Here is a 16,133-nt window from a genome sequence, read left to right on the forward strand (position 1 = left end):
GATTTTTCTTCTAGAACCAGCGCCTGAATGTTGTCTCCCCCCTCCAGAGACTTCTGCCTTCTGTGTGCAGAGCAGAGCAAATTTACCACCTTCTCCAAACAATCAAGAGGAGCCTTGGTGGCATTAGGGTTAAAGCGCTTGGCTGCTAACTGGAAGGTCGGCAGTTCGAGCCCCAGCAGCTGCTCCATGGGAGAATGATGTGGCAATCTGCTTCTGTAAAGATTTACAGGCTTGGAAACCCTAAGGGGCAGTTCTACTCTGTCCTATAGGGTCGCTGTGAGTCAGGATCAATTCCACGGCAATGGGCTTAGGCCTCAATCAGTGTTTCCGGAAACAGCCAGATCCTGAAGTATACCATTGTTCTTTAATTTAAAATGATGTCATCTCAAGGTTTTCCAGGCAGTGATGAATACGCACTGGAGGGGGATGTGCTAATACCCTGGCCTTGCTTTCAAATCCTCATCATCTGGGGGAAAAAAAAAGAAGAAGAAGAAAAACCTTGGCCTTCACCACTGAATTAGCAGTTCTGATGCAATGGTGGCCCGGGGTAGAACAGAGTGAAAGGAATCATAGGTGTTAAAGGCTTATGGTGAGAAAGAGCATCCCGGGCTGGAATGCAAAGCAAACGGCTTTCCTAATCCCCTGATTACTCCCGGGATAGCTAGACTTGCTGCATGCAACACCAGCCAATTTGAAAGCCAGAGTGCAGATCTAAAAATGTAGAGGGACCAAAAGATACATTGAGGTTTCAAGTTCATTTTCCTCAATCTCCAAGCCTGATTGTGTGCAAACCAAGTGCCATTCCCTCACCACTCCTCTCCCCAAGGCCTTTGTCAAGGTCCTACAGACTGAAAGAGTGATGATTAAATTTAAATTTCCATGTGGCTCTTGTATGCTGAAGTATATCCATGTGAGCCAAGGGATTTAATAGCTGCAATCAATTAAAGCACAGCTTGTTGGAATGTTAACTTTCTGCCCAGAAATCAAGGGAGGAAATTACATTGCTGTGCAAAGAGAGGGAGGTTAAAAAATCCCTCTTTACATCCACAAAAGCCTTTTCTTAGTCCATCAAGAGATGGAATCGGGGTTAGTTCCATGGGTTCTAGTTTGGCTTTGTTCCTGTTGTGTGCGGCTGTCTCTTACCCAGCCAAAGAAAAATAGGGCAAGAAATTCCCTTGCAGAGGTTGCTCTGCCTTGCCCTGAGGTGAAAAATGTTCCCTCCTCCATTCCTTTAGAGGAGCTATTGCATTTTTTTCTGGTGCTGGCTCTGCATTCACCTTTGGAAGGTGACTTGGCAGCCACCGTAGCTACAGCACACCAGGGGACTTAGGTACCCTCTTACAATAGACCATGGGGGTCTGATTTAGCCTGGATCCCAGCATCTAGCACAGGCTCTGTACGCAGCAGAAGCTCAAGATGTATTTGTAGAATGAAGTACTATACCTAACAAAACGATTTTGGAACAAACGGACAAGCAAAAGTCAAAACCAGAAAGCCACCTAGAAAGAAATAGGTAAGAGATAGGGAAGAGAAGTAGTTGAGTTTCTCCAATTGTACCCAGCGTTTTTATAGACATTCTCCTTTCCCCTGAAGAAGGCAGACCTGACTTGTGAAACAGAATGACAGCCTTGGGATATCTGAGCTGGAAGGGGTTGTCTTGGGCTTCAAGGAGCACGCTGGCTGGCCAGGGACAGGCTCCAGGCTCCGCTGATTACCTTAGCATGTGTGCTGGCCCTGAGAATTCCTTGGCTCTGCAAGTTTGGTGACCCTAATATCCTTCCTGATGTGTTCTGGCAGAAAAAAAGAAATCCCACAGAAACAGATAATGCAGCTTAGCCCACACAAAGTATTTTACACAATGCTCTGAAAATCATAGTCGTAACCTAACCAGAAACTCCTTAGAAGCAAGGTTGGTGAGACCACATCTCACATACTTTGGACATGTTGTCAGGAGGGATCAGTCCCTAGAGAAGGACATTGTGCCTGGTAAAGTAGAGGATCAGCGAAAAAAAGGAAGACCCTCAATGAGATGGATTGACACAGTGGCTGCAACAATGGGCTTAAGCATAACAACGATTGTGAGGATGGCACAGGACCAGGGAGTGTTTCATTCTGTTGTACACAGGGTCGCTCACTATGAGTCAGAACCAAGTCGATGGCACCTAACAACAACAACAACCTAGACTATTTTTTCCACCCCAGCTCCCTACATCCAAATCCGACCAGTCCCTCAAGCACAGCTCGTGTGCTACCATCTCCACAAAACACACTGTGATTCCTTCCATCGGAACTAATTTCTCCCTTCTCTGGACTCCCAGGGTATTTTATTAATTGCTCCTTCAGCATCAACATTTAAAACCATTAGCTACCTGGCTTCGTCTGCTCCCTCATTACTCTAGCTGATCTTGAATTATCTCCAGAGAGTTTAACAGTGTCTAACAGGCAGTTAATAGCTCTGTGAAGTCATGTGTTCTCTGCCATACATAGGCATGAACAAGTCAATGATTAATCATGCTTACTCTCATCATATTTTTCACCATCATACCCTAAGGGAGGCATGTCTGCTATTTAAATAACTAACCTTAGAGAATAAAGACTTTTTGAATCTTTATAATGAACTCTCAGTGATCCTCTTTAATAGGAATATCAAAATGAATAATATAATAAGGCATGACTTTCTGAAAGTCTGTGTAATCAAACAGTGATACCCCTATATAAAGACGGTCCAAAGAAAAATTGCTTGAGATTTCAAGATCTCAGCAAAAGCAAGGAAGCTCAGTTTTAGAAATTAACAGGGGCATTTCCTGGGTTAAGGGTCTTCTCTAATTGGTAGCCAAGTGAAGCTTCCACACTGTCTGTAGTTATTCTGAATCCTTCGCAGTTTATGGGAGAAGTCCATCTATGAGTACCTCATCTGGTGGCATAGTACTAAATGTAATCTCCTTCCGTGGATTTGCTGACTACATATGCATTTTTGTCTGATCCTTTGGCTGTAAAAAGCAGAGACCAGTTCAAGTTAGCCGAAGATGAAAGAGCCCAGGTAGACTTGCTGGGGAGATAGCAAGAACTGAGTAAACTCAGGGAACCAGCAACTCCACCTCTTCCTCTTTCATCCTCACTCATAGCCTCTCTGTTTCTCTCTGGGAATGTACTCCCTTCTGCTCTCTTTTTTTTGGCTTCATCTACTCCCTCTTTGCTGTGGTTTGTCATGACCCCTGACTACCTGATGGCATTTCTCAGGCCATTGTTTCAGCGCCTGCCCCACTGCTTACTCAGTTCCCCTCTTCCAATTCCCAAGAGACGAATACATTGGGTCTAACTCATCTTTTCACTCTAAATCATACACCCTAAATCGTAGGTCATGGCTAACTTTGGGCTGGCTTCCCTTGGGTCAAAGCCGCACTCCTGGTTCCGTTAGCTGTGGATGAAGGGAAGAGTGTTGCTTCATAACAGGCCAGGCTCCCTGGGCATGGCGAGAATCATTTCCTTAGAAGGAAGGATGGCCTTGAGGCAGGCACTGTGGCCTTTCTGGATTAGTAGGGTTTAGTAATCTAGACGTCAGTCTAACTAAATATTAGAATACAAACTACAGCCAGGAATCCCTGCCATATTCTTCATCCCCCTGCCATACTTACAGGTTCCCATTTCTAACTTCACTAACAGCAGGAGGCCGATGACTGAATGGAAAGATGTTTACAGCTTTGCTTTAACCAGCTATGTGTCTCAGATACACACAGACCCACACATGAAGTACAAGTGTAGAGAAGGAGTTCTGTTCTATCAAACATATACAGCACACACTTCTGCAGTCTTTGCGCTTAACCACGCTGCCTTGGGCAGGCCTGACCTGGACAGATTAGTAGTACATTTTGTTTGCTAATGAACAACAAAACCTTTCCTTCCTGGAGTCTGGAGCTTTCCTTCTCCCCCGAATCCTTTTCACTTCCCTTTGAAACCCTCTGGCTTAATCAATTAAATATTGTGTTAGAAATAGGTGAATAATCAAAAACCAAACCAAACCCGTTGTCATTGAGTCAATTCAGACTTGTAGCAACCCTACAGGACAGGGTAGAACTGCCCCCAAAGGGTTTCCAAGGCTGTCATCTTTACAGAAGCAGACTGCCATATCTTTCTTCTGAGGAGCAGCTGTTGGGTTTGAACCGCCAACCTTTCAGTTAGCAGCCAAGCACTTTAACTAGGTCTCTCATAATACGTGAATAAACTACCCAAATGGAGACCTGAGCGGTACGAGTTTAAACATTGTATTTTTAGCTTCAGGCAAATTAAGGTCTCAGGATATGACTTGAGGACATTGGGAAAAACAAATAGGGTGGAAGTAAAAGCTATGTAAGTAACCACCATGCTTTTTAGATATTTAAACTTTTTATTCACTTAAAGATTCTAGATTGAGTACCTGCTGCGGACAGTGCGTAGCAGGTCTGAGAATTCGTACAAGGAGTTTGTCTTAAGAGAGAGTGTAAGGTGTAAGGGGTGAGGTTTATATAGTTAATGTCTTAGCTTCTTGTCTCCAGATCAAAAAAAAATCTGTTGTCGTCGAGTCAATTCCAACTTATAGCGACACTATAGGACAGAGTAGAACTGCTCCATAGAGTTTCCAAGGAGTGCCTAGTGGATTCAAACTGCCGACCTTTTGGTTAGCAGCCATAGCACTTAACCACTACACCACCAGGGTTTCCATTGTCTCCAGGGAGAGGCAGATATTCCTGGTGGATATTGCATGTGAAGCTGTAAAAATTAATCATAATAATAGTTACTACTAGAGATGACATTTACTGAGCATTTATGGTGATTCAGACAACTCTACAAAGCAGTTTTCCTGGAACTTTTCATTTAACCTTTTCGGCACAAAGGTGAACTGGTACAGCCCCTATTTTATAGATGAAGGGCTAAGCCGTGACGAGGTTAAATAGTCCACGAAAGATCACACTGGTATGAAGTGATGGGGCTGGGATTCGACCTTGTGCCTTAACGAGAAGCATAGAGCAACCCTCTCTCACATGACCCTAAGGAATATGTAGCTCCTGTCCCTGGTGGTGCAGTAGCTGGGCGCACTCCTGCTATCTGAAACCCACCAGGTGCTCCTCAGGAGAGAGATGTCGAAATTTGCTTCCATAAAGATTTACAGCCTTAGAAATCCTATAGGGCAGTTCTGCTCTGTCCTTTAGGGTCGCTATGAGTTGGAATCATCTTGACAGCAATGGGTTTGGTTTGTGGTTTGGAAAACCAGCAGGGAAAACTCCAATTTTCTGTGGAAACATCAGGTGTTCTTTTTTTTTTTTTTTAATTGTGCTTTAGGTGAAAGTTTACAACTCAAGTTGATTTCTCATTCAAAAATTTACACACATACTGTTTTGTGACATTAGTTGCAATCTGCACAAGGTGACAGCACACTCCCGCTTTCCATCCCAGGTTCCCTGTCCCTTCCTGCCTTTTCATCCTGCTTTGGACAGGAGCGTTGGGTCTGGTATATCTGATTGAACTAAGACGCACATTCCTCACGTGTGTTATTTTTTGTCTTATACTCCTGTCTAATCTTTGTCTGAAGAGTGGGCTTTGGGAATGGTTTCAGTTCTGGGTTAACTGTGTGTCTGGAGCTCGCTCCTTTCTTAAGTGCCAGTGTCACTCCACCCAGGCCCAGGTGGCACTCAGGGCCCACAGGCCCTTTAACACTGAAATGGCCACTTGTCTTCTACAGTCTGTTCATGCCCTTGCTATTGTTAGGTGTCGTCAAGTCGATTTCAACTCGTAGCCACCCCATATGGCAGAGTAAAACTGCCCCTAAGGTTTTTCTTGGCTATAATCTTTATGGAAACTGATGACCAGGTCTTTCTCTTGCAGAGCTGCTGGGTGGGTTCGAACCACCAGCCTTTCAGTTAGCAGCCGAGCGCTTAACCTTAGTGTGTGGCTATTCTCATTTGCTCACTTTAGGCCCACCATTTTCTGGCCTGTCTTCTCTTTCACTCTCCCACACACCAGCCAAATGCCTTCTCACCACGAAGCTTTAGAATGTGTCTGTCCGGGTTAGGATGTATGTGGAGGGGGCAGGGTAAGCGGCCATAAATGCCGTGAGCGAGAGTGAGAAGGAATATGAATATATAGACTTCTATTGGCTGCTATTTTTGTGTCTGAAGGGGAAAGGATGTGTATTAAAGGCGTTGCCCCTGGGTGGGCATCCGAGTAACAATAAGCACCTGGCTTTGAGTGACAAACTCATTTCCAAGGGTGTTCTTGGACTCACTGATCCTAACAATTTCTCTGAGGCAAGAATTTTTTCAATGGGTAAACCAAGCTATGGGAAAAGTATACGGCTTGTCTAGGACCAGTGCTTCTCCCTAACAGTAGCAGGTCTGGCACCCCTCGCAGCCATGTGAGGGTGATGACATGAAGTAAAAAACTAAGGTCAAAGAGGCTCCCAGGCCTGGGAGGCTCTAGAGGGCAGGCCCTACAGTAGAACTGGCCAGTTGTCTCATCTGAAGTCTTTGGGGGTAAGCCAGAGGTCACCCTCAATGTCAATTCTTGGAGATGAATTCCTCGGAGCAAATGGCAAGTCAGCAAAAAGCAACACTTCTGTTTGTAAATACATATTCCAGCTAATTTCAGATTTTCCTGTTCTGACTTGCATGTAATTTGTCATGACGTCAGCATATCTGGTCACACATTCATACTCGGTGATTAAGGACAACACGTTGATGGCCCTGTATTCTTTATAATAAAGGAGAGTGGTTGGTTTTCTTAGCAGCCACATTCCTTTTTTTTTTTTAAGTGTGTGAAATGTAGAATACTGGGTTCTGGGCCTGTTTAGGACTTCTGTTTGGGGTGGACACCAACGGCATGTGTGTGAATGTGTGTGGGGTGTGAGTGTACAGTAAATGTGAGTGTGTGTGATTGTATATATATGAGTGTGTGTGGGTGTGAGTGTGCTGTGTGTATATATGAATGTGTGTGGGGTGTATGTAAGTGTGTGTGTGTGTGTGTGTGTGTGTGTGTGTGTGTGTGTGTATTTGATATCCACTGTCCAGAAGATGCCTGATAATAGCTTGGTCCTTTTTCCCTCCAGAGAGGGAGCCTACCCTGGTGTCTCTGTAGACATAGCTGTGAGGGTGCCAGACCTGCTACTATTAGGGAGAACCACTAGGCCTAGACAAGTTGTATACTTTCTCCATAGCTCCGTTTTCTCATCGAAAAAATTCTTGCCACAGAGAAATGGTTAGGATCAGTGAGTCCAAGAATACACCTGGAAATAAGTTCATCACTGAAAGCCAGCATCACAGCAACATGCAAGCCACCACAGTGCCGCAGACTGGCGGACGGGTGGGAATACAAGAGGGGAGCATTGAATTCTCTGGGAAATCAGGGCACTCTTTACAGAATAGTTTCTACTTGCCCTAAATCTTAAAGGGCACGTAGAAGAAGTGGGAGAAGGGTTTTTCAGGCATATGGAGCCATGAATATTGAAGCATGAGTGGGAAAGATGGGACAGTTCAGTGTCTGAAGAGAGCACCAGACTAATTCAACTATGGGCTAACCAAATGTGCACATTAGACTTCTTATTCAATAGCTGCTTCCTCCTAGAGCCAGGCTGTGACTGAGGGCATGCCCAGGTCTGCCTGAGGACAAGGAGATCAGAGTGGGCCTCTACCATCCAAATAATGTCGGAGCACTGGTGTTTTCCAAACGTTAGTCAGCTGGATGCCTGGGGCTACCACATCCTTTAAATACAACTGTCTTTAACCTCATCATGGGAAACCAGCAACCCCCTCAACCTCTGCAGTTCCCCCCAGGCCCCACTGGCTTCCACTTCTTCCTTCTCCTGCAAGATCTCATGTCCTTTGTTTATGGTTCCTTTCCTGCCCTACGCTAGACACCACCCTGGTTCCTACACTCCCCAAAGATACCCCTGACACAGGCCTTCTGCACACAGAGTAGTGGCTTTTACTGAAGGCTTCAAAGTATGGGGGCGGGTTACAAAAAAGGCTTTAAACAAGTTCGTTCCGATTCAAACCCCTGCTGAGACTTTGCATTTCCATCCCCTGATATACTGAATCAGAATCTACATTTTAACAAGATTGCCCCCAGGTGGTTCTGTATGCATAAAAATTACCTGGGGATGTTGTTAAAATGTGGATCCTGATTCAGTATATCTGGAGTGGAAATGCAAATTCCTCAGCAGAGGTTCGAACCTGAACGAGCCGGTTTGAAGCCTTGGTTACAACACAGTGCAGCCAACGAGCAACTTGATAGAACATTGGACAGCTCTTCTTTAGCCTCGTTGTCTTTCCCACCACTGGAAATCTTCAGTGGCCATCCTTGCACATGGGCCCTGGCTGTTTGGTGGTACTTTCTACTCTTTTCTGCTCATCTTCTGCCTGCTGCCCCCAAACCCCCAGTTCCTAGCACTTTATCATGCAAAGCAATTGGGCCTAGCCAGTGGCCTCCAATGACCATAGAGGACATTAGGCCTTTTCCGTAAAAGAAAGACCACTCCAAGGATTTCTGTGGCCTGCTTTTAAAAGTTTTTCCATTCCCTGCTACATCCTGGAAGGACAGTGTCGGGGAATACGGATGCAAAGACTCACCTTCACATGCTGCAGATTTTCTTAGTGGCATTGTTGGGGGCTGTGATTTTGCTTCACCCATGTTTGGCTAAATGTAAAGATACATCAAAGATCCCCGCCTCTTCCTGGAGATTGCAAAACCCTCCTGTCTCTAGAATGTGTAAACAAAGCTATGCTAACTGCAGGGAAACTCTGTCTCTCCTGATGGTCAAACCCTGGGCTTGTGTTGTCTTTTGCTGTTGTTTGAGTTTGGCAGGCAAGCTCAGGTTAGGGGACTGAAAAAGAGAGTGTGGAGCAGATTTCTTAAGTCAAGGCATTTTCCACTTTGAGAACTCCAGCCCCTGCACATATACTAGGAGCTAGAAGGCCCTCCTTACCCAGGCACAGTAAGTTCTTGGGCAGAGAGAAAAGGCATGAAAAGAGAAGATAGCTTAGGGGTGCAAGTAGTCCTGGAAAAGGGTGCAAAGTGGTTTTATATTTCATATGAGGAGCCCTGGAGGGGCAATGGGTGAGAGCTTGGCTGCTAACCAAAAGGTTGGTGGTTTGAACCCATGCAGCCACTCTGCTGGAGAAAGATCTGTTCCCTGTAAACATGACAGCCTAGAAAACCCCATGGGGCAGTTCTGCTCTGTCATACAGGGTTGCTGTGAGTCAGAATTGGCTCCACAGCACACAACAGCAACATTGTATCATAAGCCCTTAGAGTTCATGAATTAAAGGAAAAAAACCGTTGCTTTCAAGTCGATTCTGACTCATAACAACACTATAGGATTCTGAGGAGCGCCTGGTAGATTCAAACTCCTGACCTTTTGGTTAGCAACTGTAGCACTTAACCACTATGCCACCCGTCTTTCGAATTAAAGAAAGCCAATGATAAATCCTTCTTTGAGTTAATATCATAAAGTATGGGGGCGGGGGGAATCCCTGGACCAGGCATCAGGAAACCAGATCAGAGCTTCACTGTCATTGATCACTTCATTTTTCTGGATCTCTTCTGTGCAATGAAGATAGTCTCTCTGTCTGTCTGTCTCTCTAACACAGTGCATAACCCAGGGAATCTTAATGTGTGTTAATATTTTGCCTTGTCATCTCTGGCTCTCATCTCTCTTCTGTTGAACACTTGCCCTTGCTCGGTGTCTTCACCCCACCCCGTGGGTGCCCCTTTCCACATAGCAGAATCCCTTACCCCCCAAATTCTACCAACACAAGGCTGTGGGAAGCAGACTTGTTCTGAACAATGTCATTCTCTGTAGCTCATTTCTCTTCTTTGCAGACCCCTTTTTATCATTCCCTCTCTACCCAAGAAGGGCATCATGCCACTGCCCTATAATCCATCACAGCTGTAAATGACGATACTTTACATGTGAAGATGAAGGGCAGTTTTGCTACTTATCCTATTTCCATCCATAAAGTTGCAAGTTCCTCTTGTTTTCTCCTTTCATCTTAAAAAATACAGCAAGAGCTAACTAACTTGTGACACTAAGTCAAGTTGCAGACGCTGAGTTAGCGATTTTATTTGAATCATCTCATTTTTTTTGTCAAGCCAACAGATAATAATCGGGTACCTACCAGGTTAGACGCAGTGCTTAAGAGCTCAGCTGCTAACCAAAATGTCGGCAGTTCAAATCTGCCAGCTACGGGGCAGTTCTACTCTGTCCTTTAGGGTCACTATGAGTCAAAATCAACTTGACGGCAGTGGGTTTGGCTTTTTTGTTTACCATGTACTAGATGCTCTTCTAGAAGCTGGGAATACAGCGGTGAACACAAGCAATAAACAAAAGTTTCCATGGAACTCACATTCCAGTGTCGTAGGGAAAAAAACCCACTGCTGTCGAGTCAATTCCAACTTACAGCGACCCTATAGGACAGAGTACAACTGCCCCATAGGATTTCGGAGGCTGTAATCTTTACGGAAGCAGACTGCCACATCTTTCTTCTGAGGAATGGCTGGTGGGTTCGAACCGCCAGCCTTCCGGTTAGCCGTCAAGCACTTTAACCACTGCACCACCAGGGCTCCCTAGTGTGATAGTGCAGACAATAATTAAAGAGCAAGCTTTGATAAACTCTATAAGTAAAATAAAGCTAATTGATGTGATGGAGAGACTGGGCTAATTTAGAAGGATGTCAAGGGAAGCCTCTCCAGGGAGTGATAAGGAGCCAGGCACGAGAAGATCCGTGAAAAGCGTTCCTGAAGGAAGAGACAGTCTGTGCATAGGCCTTGAGTCCGGAACGTACTCAGAGTACCTGAGCATCAGAGAGGCCAAGTACGCTGGCAGCTGGGGAGTGAGGTGGCCACGGCAAGGTGAAGGCCGAGAGCGGAGCAGAGGCCAACACACCCGGGCAGGGCCAGGTTTGAACATTATTCTAGCTGGTTTGTAGAGAATCTCTTGAAGAGCAGCAGCAGGGAGGCCAGTTAGGAGGCTACAGCAGCATCCAGGAGGGAGCTGTTGGGGGCTTGGGGCCAGGTGGCGGAGGAGATGGAGGAGTCAGTAGACCTGGGAACTCTTAGAAGCAGGATCAAGAGAATGTGCTGGCAAATTGAGACAGGGTTAGGCAGAAGCAGTGAGGGAGACTGCAGTTCAAGAATGACTCCCAGGCAGCGGGGAAGACTGGGAAGGAGCGGGTTTGGGGCAGAGAAAATCAGGACTTCTCCTTGACATGGTATTGTCGAGATGGCTATTAGTCTCCCAAGAGTAGGTGTCAATGGCAAGTCAGCAACTGGAGTTCAGGGAATCCAGGGCTGAAGACAGAATCCAGGAGTCATCCACGTGTACCTAGGATTAGACAAGATCGCCTACAAAGAAGTGTTGTTGTTGTTAGTTGCGTTTGAGTCAATTCCAACTCATGCAGTGGGACTGCTCTGTAGCATTTTCAAGGCTGTGACCTTCTGGAAGCAATTTGCCACACCTTACTTCTGAGGCACCTCTGAGTGGATTTGAACCTCCAACCTTTCAATTAGTAATTGGTGCTTAACCATTTGTGCCTGCCAGAGACCCCTTCCAGAGGAGTAGAAATGCAGAATAGAACAGGTTGGAGGATTGTGCCACAACCTCACCAGGTAGTACTACTTTCATCCCACTTTACAGATAAGGAAAATAAGCACGTGACTTGTCCAAGGTCCAAGAGCCAGTAAGTGGTAGCACTGGGATCTCACCCAGGCAGTCTGACTCTACGAGCTCTGGCCCATCCACTTTGCCACAGTGCCCTGAACTGTGTGCTCACAGTAATCCTACTTTGCTGCTTCATGCATCACAGAAAATTCATGTGGTACAATCTCTCTGCAGGAAGAAGATGATGATGGTCTGCCTAAGAAAAAGTGGCCTACAGTAGACGCCTCTTACTACGGTGGGCGTGGCGTTGGAGGCATTAAAAGGATGGAGGTAAGAGCAAACACCTAATGCACACATAGCTACGTGTCGCATACTCCGTGATGGAAACAAAAGCAAACTGGTGAAAATTCATGCTTGAGGCCTGGCAGGAGGCGGTGTACAAGACAGAGAGGTAGGGAGGTGGGAAGTACAGCCCTTTAAATGGGCAGCGCCGTATCTCACCCACCATGAGTCAGAGAAGGTCAGTTGTCTACTCAGCACTCCCCGCCCCCCCCCCGCCCCCACCAATGGTTTCTTCTCTTACTGGAATAAAACCCGAAGTCCTCACCTGGGCCCACAAGACCTTCACATGTGCTGTGCCCCCGGCCTGGATGATTCCTCCCCTAAATACCCATCCCCAGGGCCCACTCCCACTGACCTTTCAGCTCTCCCTTTCCCTTGTCGACATCCCCGCCCCCCCGCCTCTGAAAACCCAAGAGAATTGAGCACTGAATAACACTAGCATTGCACATCTCACATTTGTGATTACCCTTCTCTTAAAAAAACAATAGTTGCCATTGTGTCATTTCTGAGTCCATGCTCCATAGGGTTTTCAATGGCTGAGTCTTCATAAGTAAGTTGCCAGGCCTTTCTTCCAGGGTGCCTCTGGGTGGATTCGAACCCCCAAGCTTTAGGTTAACAGCTGAACACATTAACCATTTGCATTACCCAGGGACTCCTACCATCCTTTGTTATTGTTGTTGTTGCTGTTCAGTGCCATCAAATCAATTTCAACTTATGGTGACCTCACATGAGAGAGTAGAACTGCCCCATAGGGTTTTCTAGGCTGTAATCTTTTCGGGGACAGATTACCAGGTCTTTCTCCTGCAGAGCGGTGGCTGGGTGGGTTTGATCTGCTAACCTTTCCGTTAGCCACTGAGCACTTAACCATTGTGTCACCAGGGCTGGGACAGCATATTTTATTTGGTCATTTTTTTTATTGTATTTTATTTATTTTAGGTTCGTTGGGGAGAAAAGGGCTCCACAGAAGAAGGCGCTAAGTTGGAAAAGGCAAAGAATGCAAGAGTTAAGATGCCCGAGCAGGAGTACGAATTCCCTGAACCTCGAAATCTCAACAACAACATGCGCAGGCCCTCTTCCCCCCGGAAGTGGTACTCTCCGATCAAGGTTTGTCTCTTTCTGCTCAAAAACCCACCATCATTCCTAATCAAATGCTTTCATGGTCAAAATCAGATCTTTTGACATGATAACATATCAAACCAAAGTCCAGCTGATCTCGGGGGAAAAAATGCTAAAATAATGAACTTGGAAGTACAAGCTATTACTTTCTCATTTTCCGTATCATCAAAGTTGGGAACCAGGCTCTTAAAGTCACCACAACAGTGTAGTGGAAAGAGTGTGGACTTTGATTTCAAGTGACTCAGGTTGTCACCCCAGACGGTCATTATAAATTACCATAACATCTCCTAACTTCAGTTTGTAGGCATTTCCACTACCTCACGAAAGGGGCAGGGTTCTCCTTGATGCCTTTATTCCTCTCACCAAAACATAAGCCCATCCCCCTTTCCCCGAGCCTCCTGTCTGTGTATCAGGACACAGCAGGAACCGTGGGGGACCTGGGGAGCATTGTGCTGGCCTTGAGTCTAGGCTCACTCTTCCTGGCTGTGAGCAAATCAATCCTCTTTTTGCTCCATTTCCCTTCCCTCCACACCTCCATAGCTTAAAACCTTCTTTGCTCATTGGAAAGCTTGCAGCATGAGAGGCAGTTATTACTTCCTGAAGCCCTCTTTTCTATTCCCCTTGGGTGCAAATGTCTTTAAATTTATGTGACTCATCCAACACCCTCGCACTTTGGCCTTCCCTAGAAACATCTGCATTACAACAATTGTCGGAGAGAGCTAGAAAAGACCCTAGACATAATGTCCCCCACGCCTTCATTTCATAGGGGAGGAAACTGAGATGGGGAAATCCTTGCTCTGCCTAGTTCTGGAATCCAAGGCCCCAACTCAGGACTTCAGCCTCCAGCTCTAAGCAAGCAGAATTGAGCCAATTCCAAGGCCTCAAATAAAGACTCAATATAAGAGTAGGTTCTCATCCCCCCCCTCCGCCACCCATACACAAGAACACAAGCACCTCTTCCAATTCCAATAAAAATAACATTCATCATTTCCCTGAGTTATTTGTTAATTTTAGAACAACCTTATGCTTTGAAAATCAGAAAAAAAAAAAAAAATACTATTTCAGATCAGTAGAGTGAAACCTTATTGGTAGATGTCTTCTCAAAGTCAAGCTAGCCCATGCTCACACTAACAGCCGTGCATTTCCATCTTGGTGTGCAGTGTTTAAAGCACTGAGATTCTTGTCTAAGATAAGCTGCCCCTGGAGCAATGGATTGAACTCTGGAAAGATGTGGGCGAAATGCAGCTTGCCTGACTAGCATCAGCTGTTTGCTTCTTGTTATTTTCTAATGTGGAACACACAGTGGCGTGCATGCATGCACAGACAGGAAGGAGCCAAGTAGAATCTCAGAGATGAATAAGAAAAGGGATTTTCTATTCCTTTTCCCCAGAATCTGTACCTTGTGACTAATACAACATCTTTGGTTACAGCCAGGTTTTCATTTCTCTAATCTTGGACTTCGAAAGAACATTAATTCTATTTGCAGAATCCAGTTTTTCTGCTTGAGACCATGTTATTCCTTTACGATTGGGAGGTTTAGGACCGAGTTTTATGAAATAAATAGGCATATGGGCAAACACATTTAGAAACCTAACATTCTCAACTCCCACTTGGAATTAGCATCAATTCAATGAGTATCCGTCGTGTACTACTATATACTAGGCACTGCCGGATACTAAGTATACGGAGGTTCCCAAACCTGGCTGAGTCTCAGAACTACCTGGGAGAGCTTAAAAAATACAAATTCCAGTCACCGCTTCAAACCTAATAACTCACAGTGTCACAAAAGACCACCAAAAGCAGTCTGGCACTCACAACTTGCTCACTTTTTCTTGTCAGGTAAAACTCCTTTTATCCCCAATTTGTCAAATTTCACATGCAGACCCCCTAAGCAAGAGTTTCACTCCTCTGCTGCCCCACTTACCACTTGCTCCCCAGCGCCTACCCTCGACCTCCCTCCTCAGGTCTTGTGTTAAAACCACTGGTTCAAAGTGTGGCCCAGGATTAACAGCGTCAGCACCACCTGGGAACATGTGAGAAATGCCAATTCTCAGGCCTTCTGAATCAGATACCCCAGGCTAGGGGCCCAGCCATCTGGGTTTTAACAAGCCCTCCAGGTGATACTGATGCTTGCTGAAGTTTGAGAACCACTGGGTTAAGCTGTTTCCTGAGGTCAGCTCTTTCCAGCCCCAGCTCTGGACCACTCTTGGTCTTTATCGCCTTCATATTTTGGTCGCTTGGGTCACTGTTGACATTCTCTTCGCTTAGCTTCTGGACTGTTTTCTGTCTTCCTTTGAAGAGGGCATCGGACATGCCTGCTTTCAAATAGAAGTTGTCACTGCAGATTCCAGCAGCATTCCATGGGAGGCTCCCTGATGGCAGGAACCGTGGCACCTGGATTGTTACCATAGGCAGAAGGGCCCAGGTCATACTCAGTGATTTGTCAGGAGTCTCAATGAGAAGACCCACATTAGATTTCGTATTGGATCCATTTTCACCACAAACACAACTGCTGGATTAATGTGCAGTGGTTGAAATCTGCATCGCAAGGAATCGCCGAGAAGGCCAAGCCGATGCGGTGGCTTTGCTAAGCATCTCTACGGGACTCCCTTGTTGCCTTTGCCTGGTAGAGCTGCCAATGCCAGCAGTTACTCAGTTAGGCGGCAGATGCGTAAAGAACTCATTGGTGTGATTATTCATGTTTATAGGTGTTCTCCTAATCAGATTTGGCCCCTGGATGCACCACCTATGTCCAGTTCTTTGAATCCTCAATTCACATCATTGTACCTGGACAGAATAGGGACTCCACCATCTCTTGTTAAAGAGCTGAGTCATACAATGTAATTATGACACCACCCCAGAGTACAATGCTGGATAGACTCTCTCCTAGGACCCACACAGACCGTTGTGGTACTCTAAGTCCAAAGAAGGTGGCATTCTTCTTGCCATCTCTTTGAGGACAGAGGAGAGAAAAAGAGGCAATCTTAAAAGAGTATCTTTGCTGGATAGGTGAGGGAAGGACAAGAACAAAGAAATTTGAGAATAGAAG

The 16,133-nt window shown here is 45.8% G+C and overlaps 1 protein-coding gene across 1 annotated transcript in view; it reads left to right on the forward strand.

The window, feature by feature from the left end:
• The window catches only part of ANTXR1 (ANTXR cell adhesion molecule 1), a 274,861-nt gene that overhangs the window by 175,731 nt on the left and 82,997 nt on the right, over positions 1 to 16,133 (forward strand). Inside the window, exons 15-16 of the mRNA XM_003413659.4 lie at positions 11,861 to 11,956; positions 12,905 to 13,072. Coding sequence (XP_003413707.2) covers positions 11,861 to 11,956; positions 12,905 to 13,072 — 264 coding nt within the window. The remainder of the gene's footprint in view (positions 1 to 11,860; positions 11,957 to 12,904; positions 13,073 to 16,133) is intronic.

The sequence above is a fragment of the Loxodonta africana genome, chromosome 15 (assembly GCF_030014295.1).
Source record: "Loxodonta africana isolate mLoxAfr1 chromosome 15, mLoxAfr1.hap2, whole genome shotgun sequence".
Classification (NCBI taxonomy): Eukaryota; Metazoa; Chordata; class Mammalia; order Proboscidea; family Elephantidae; genus Loxodonta; species Loxodonta africana.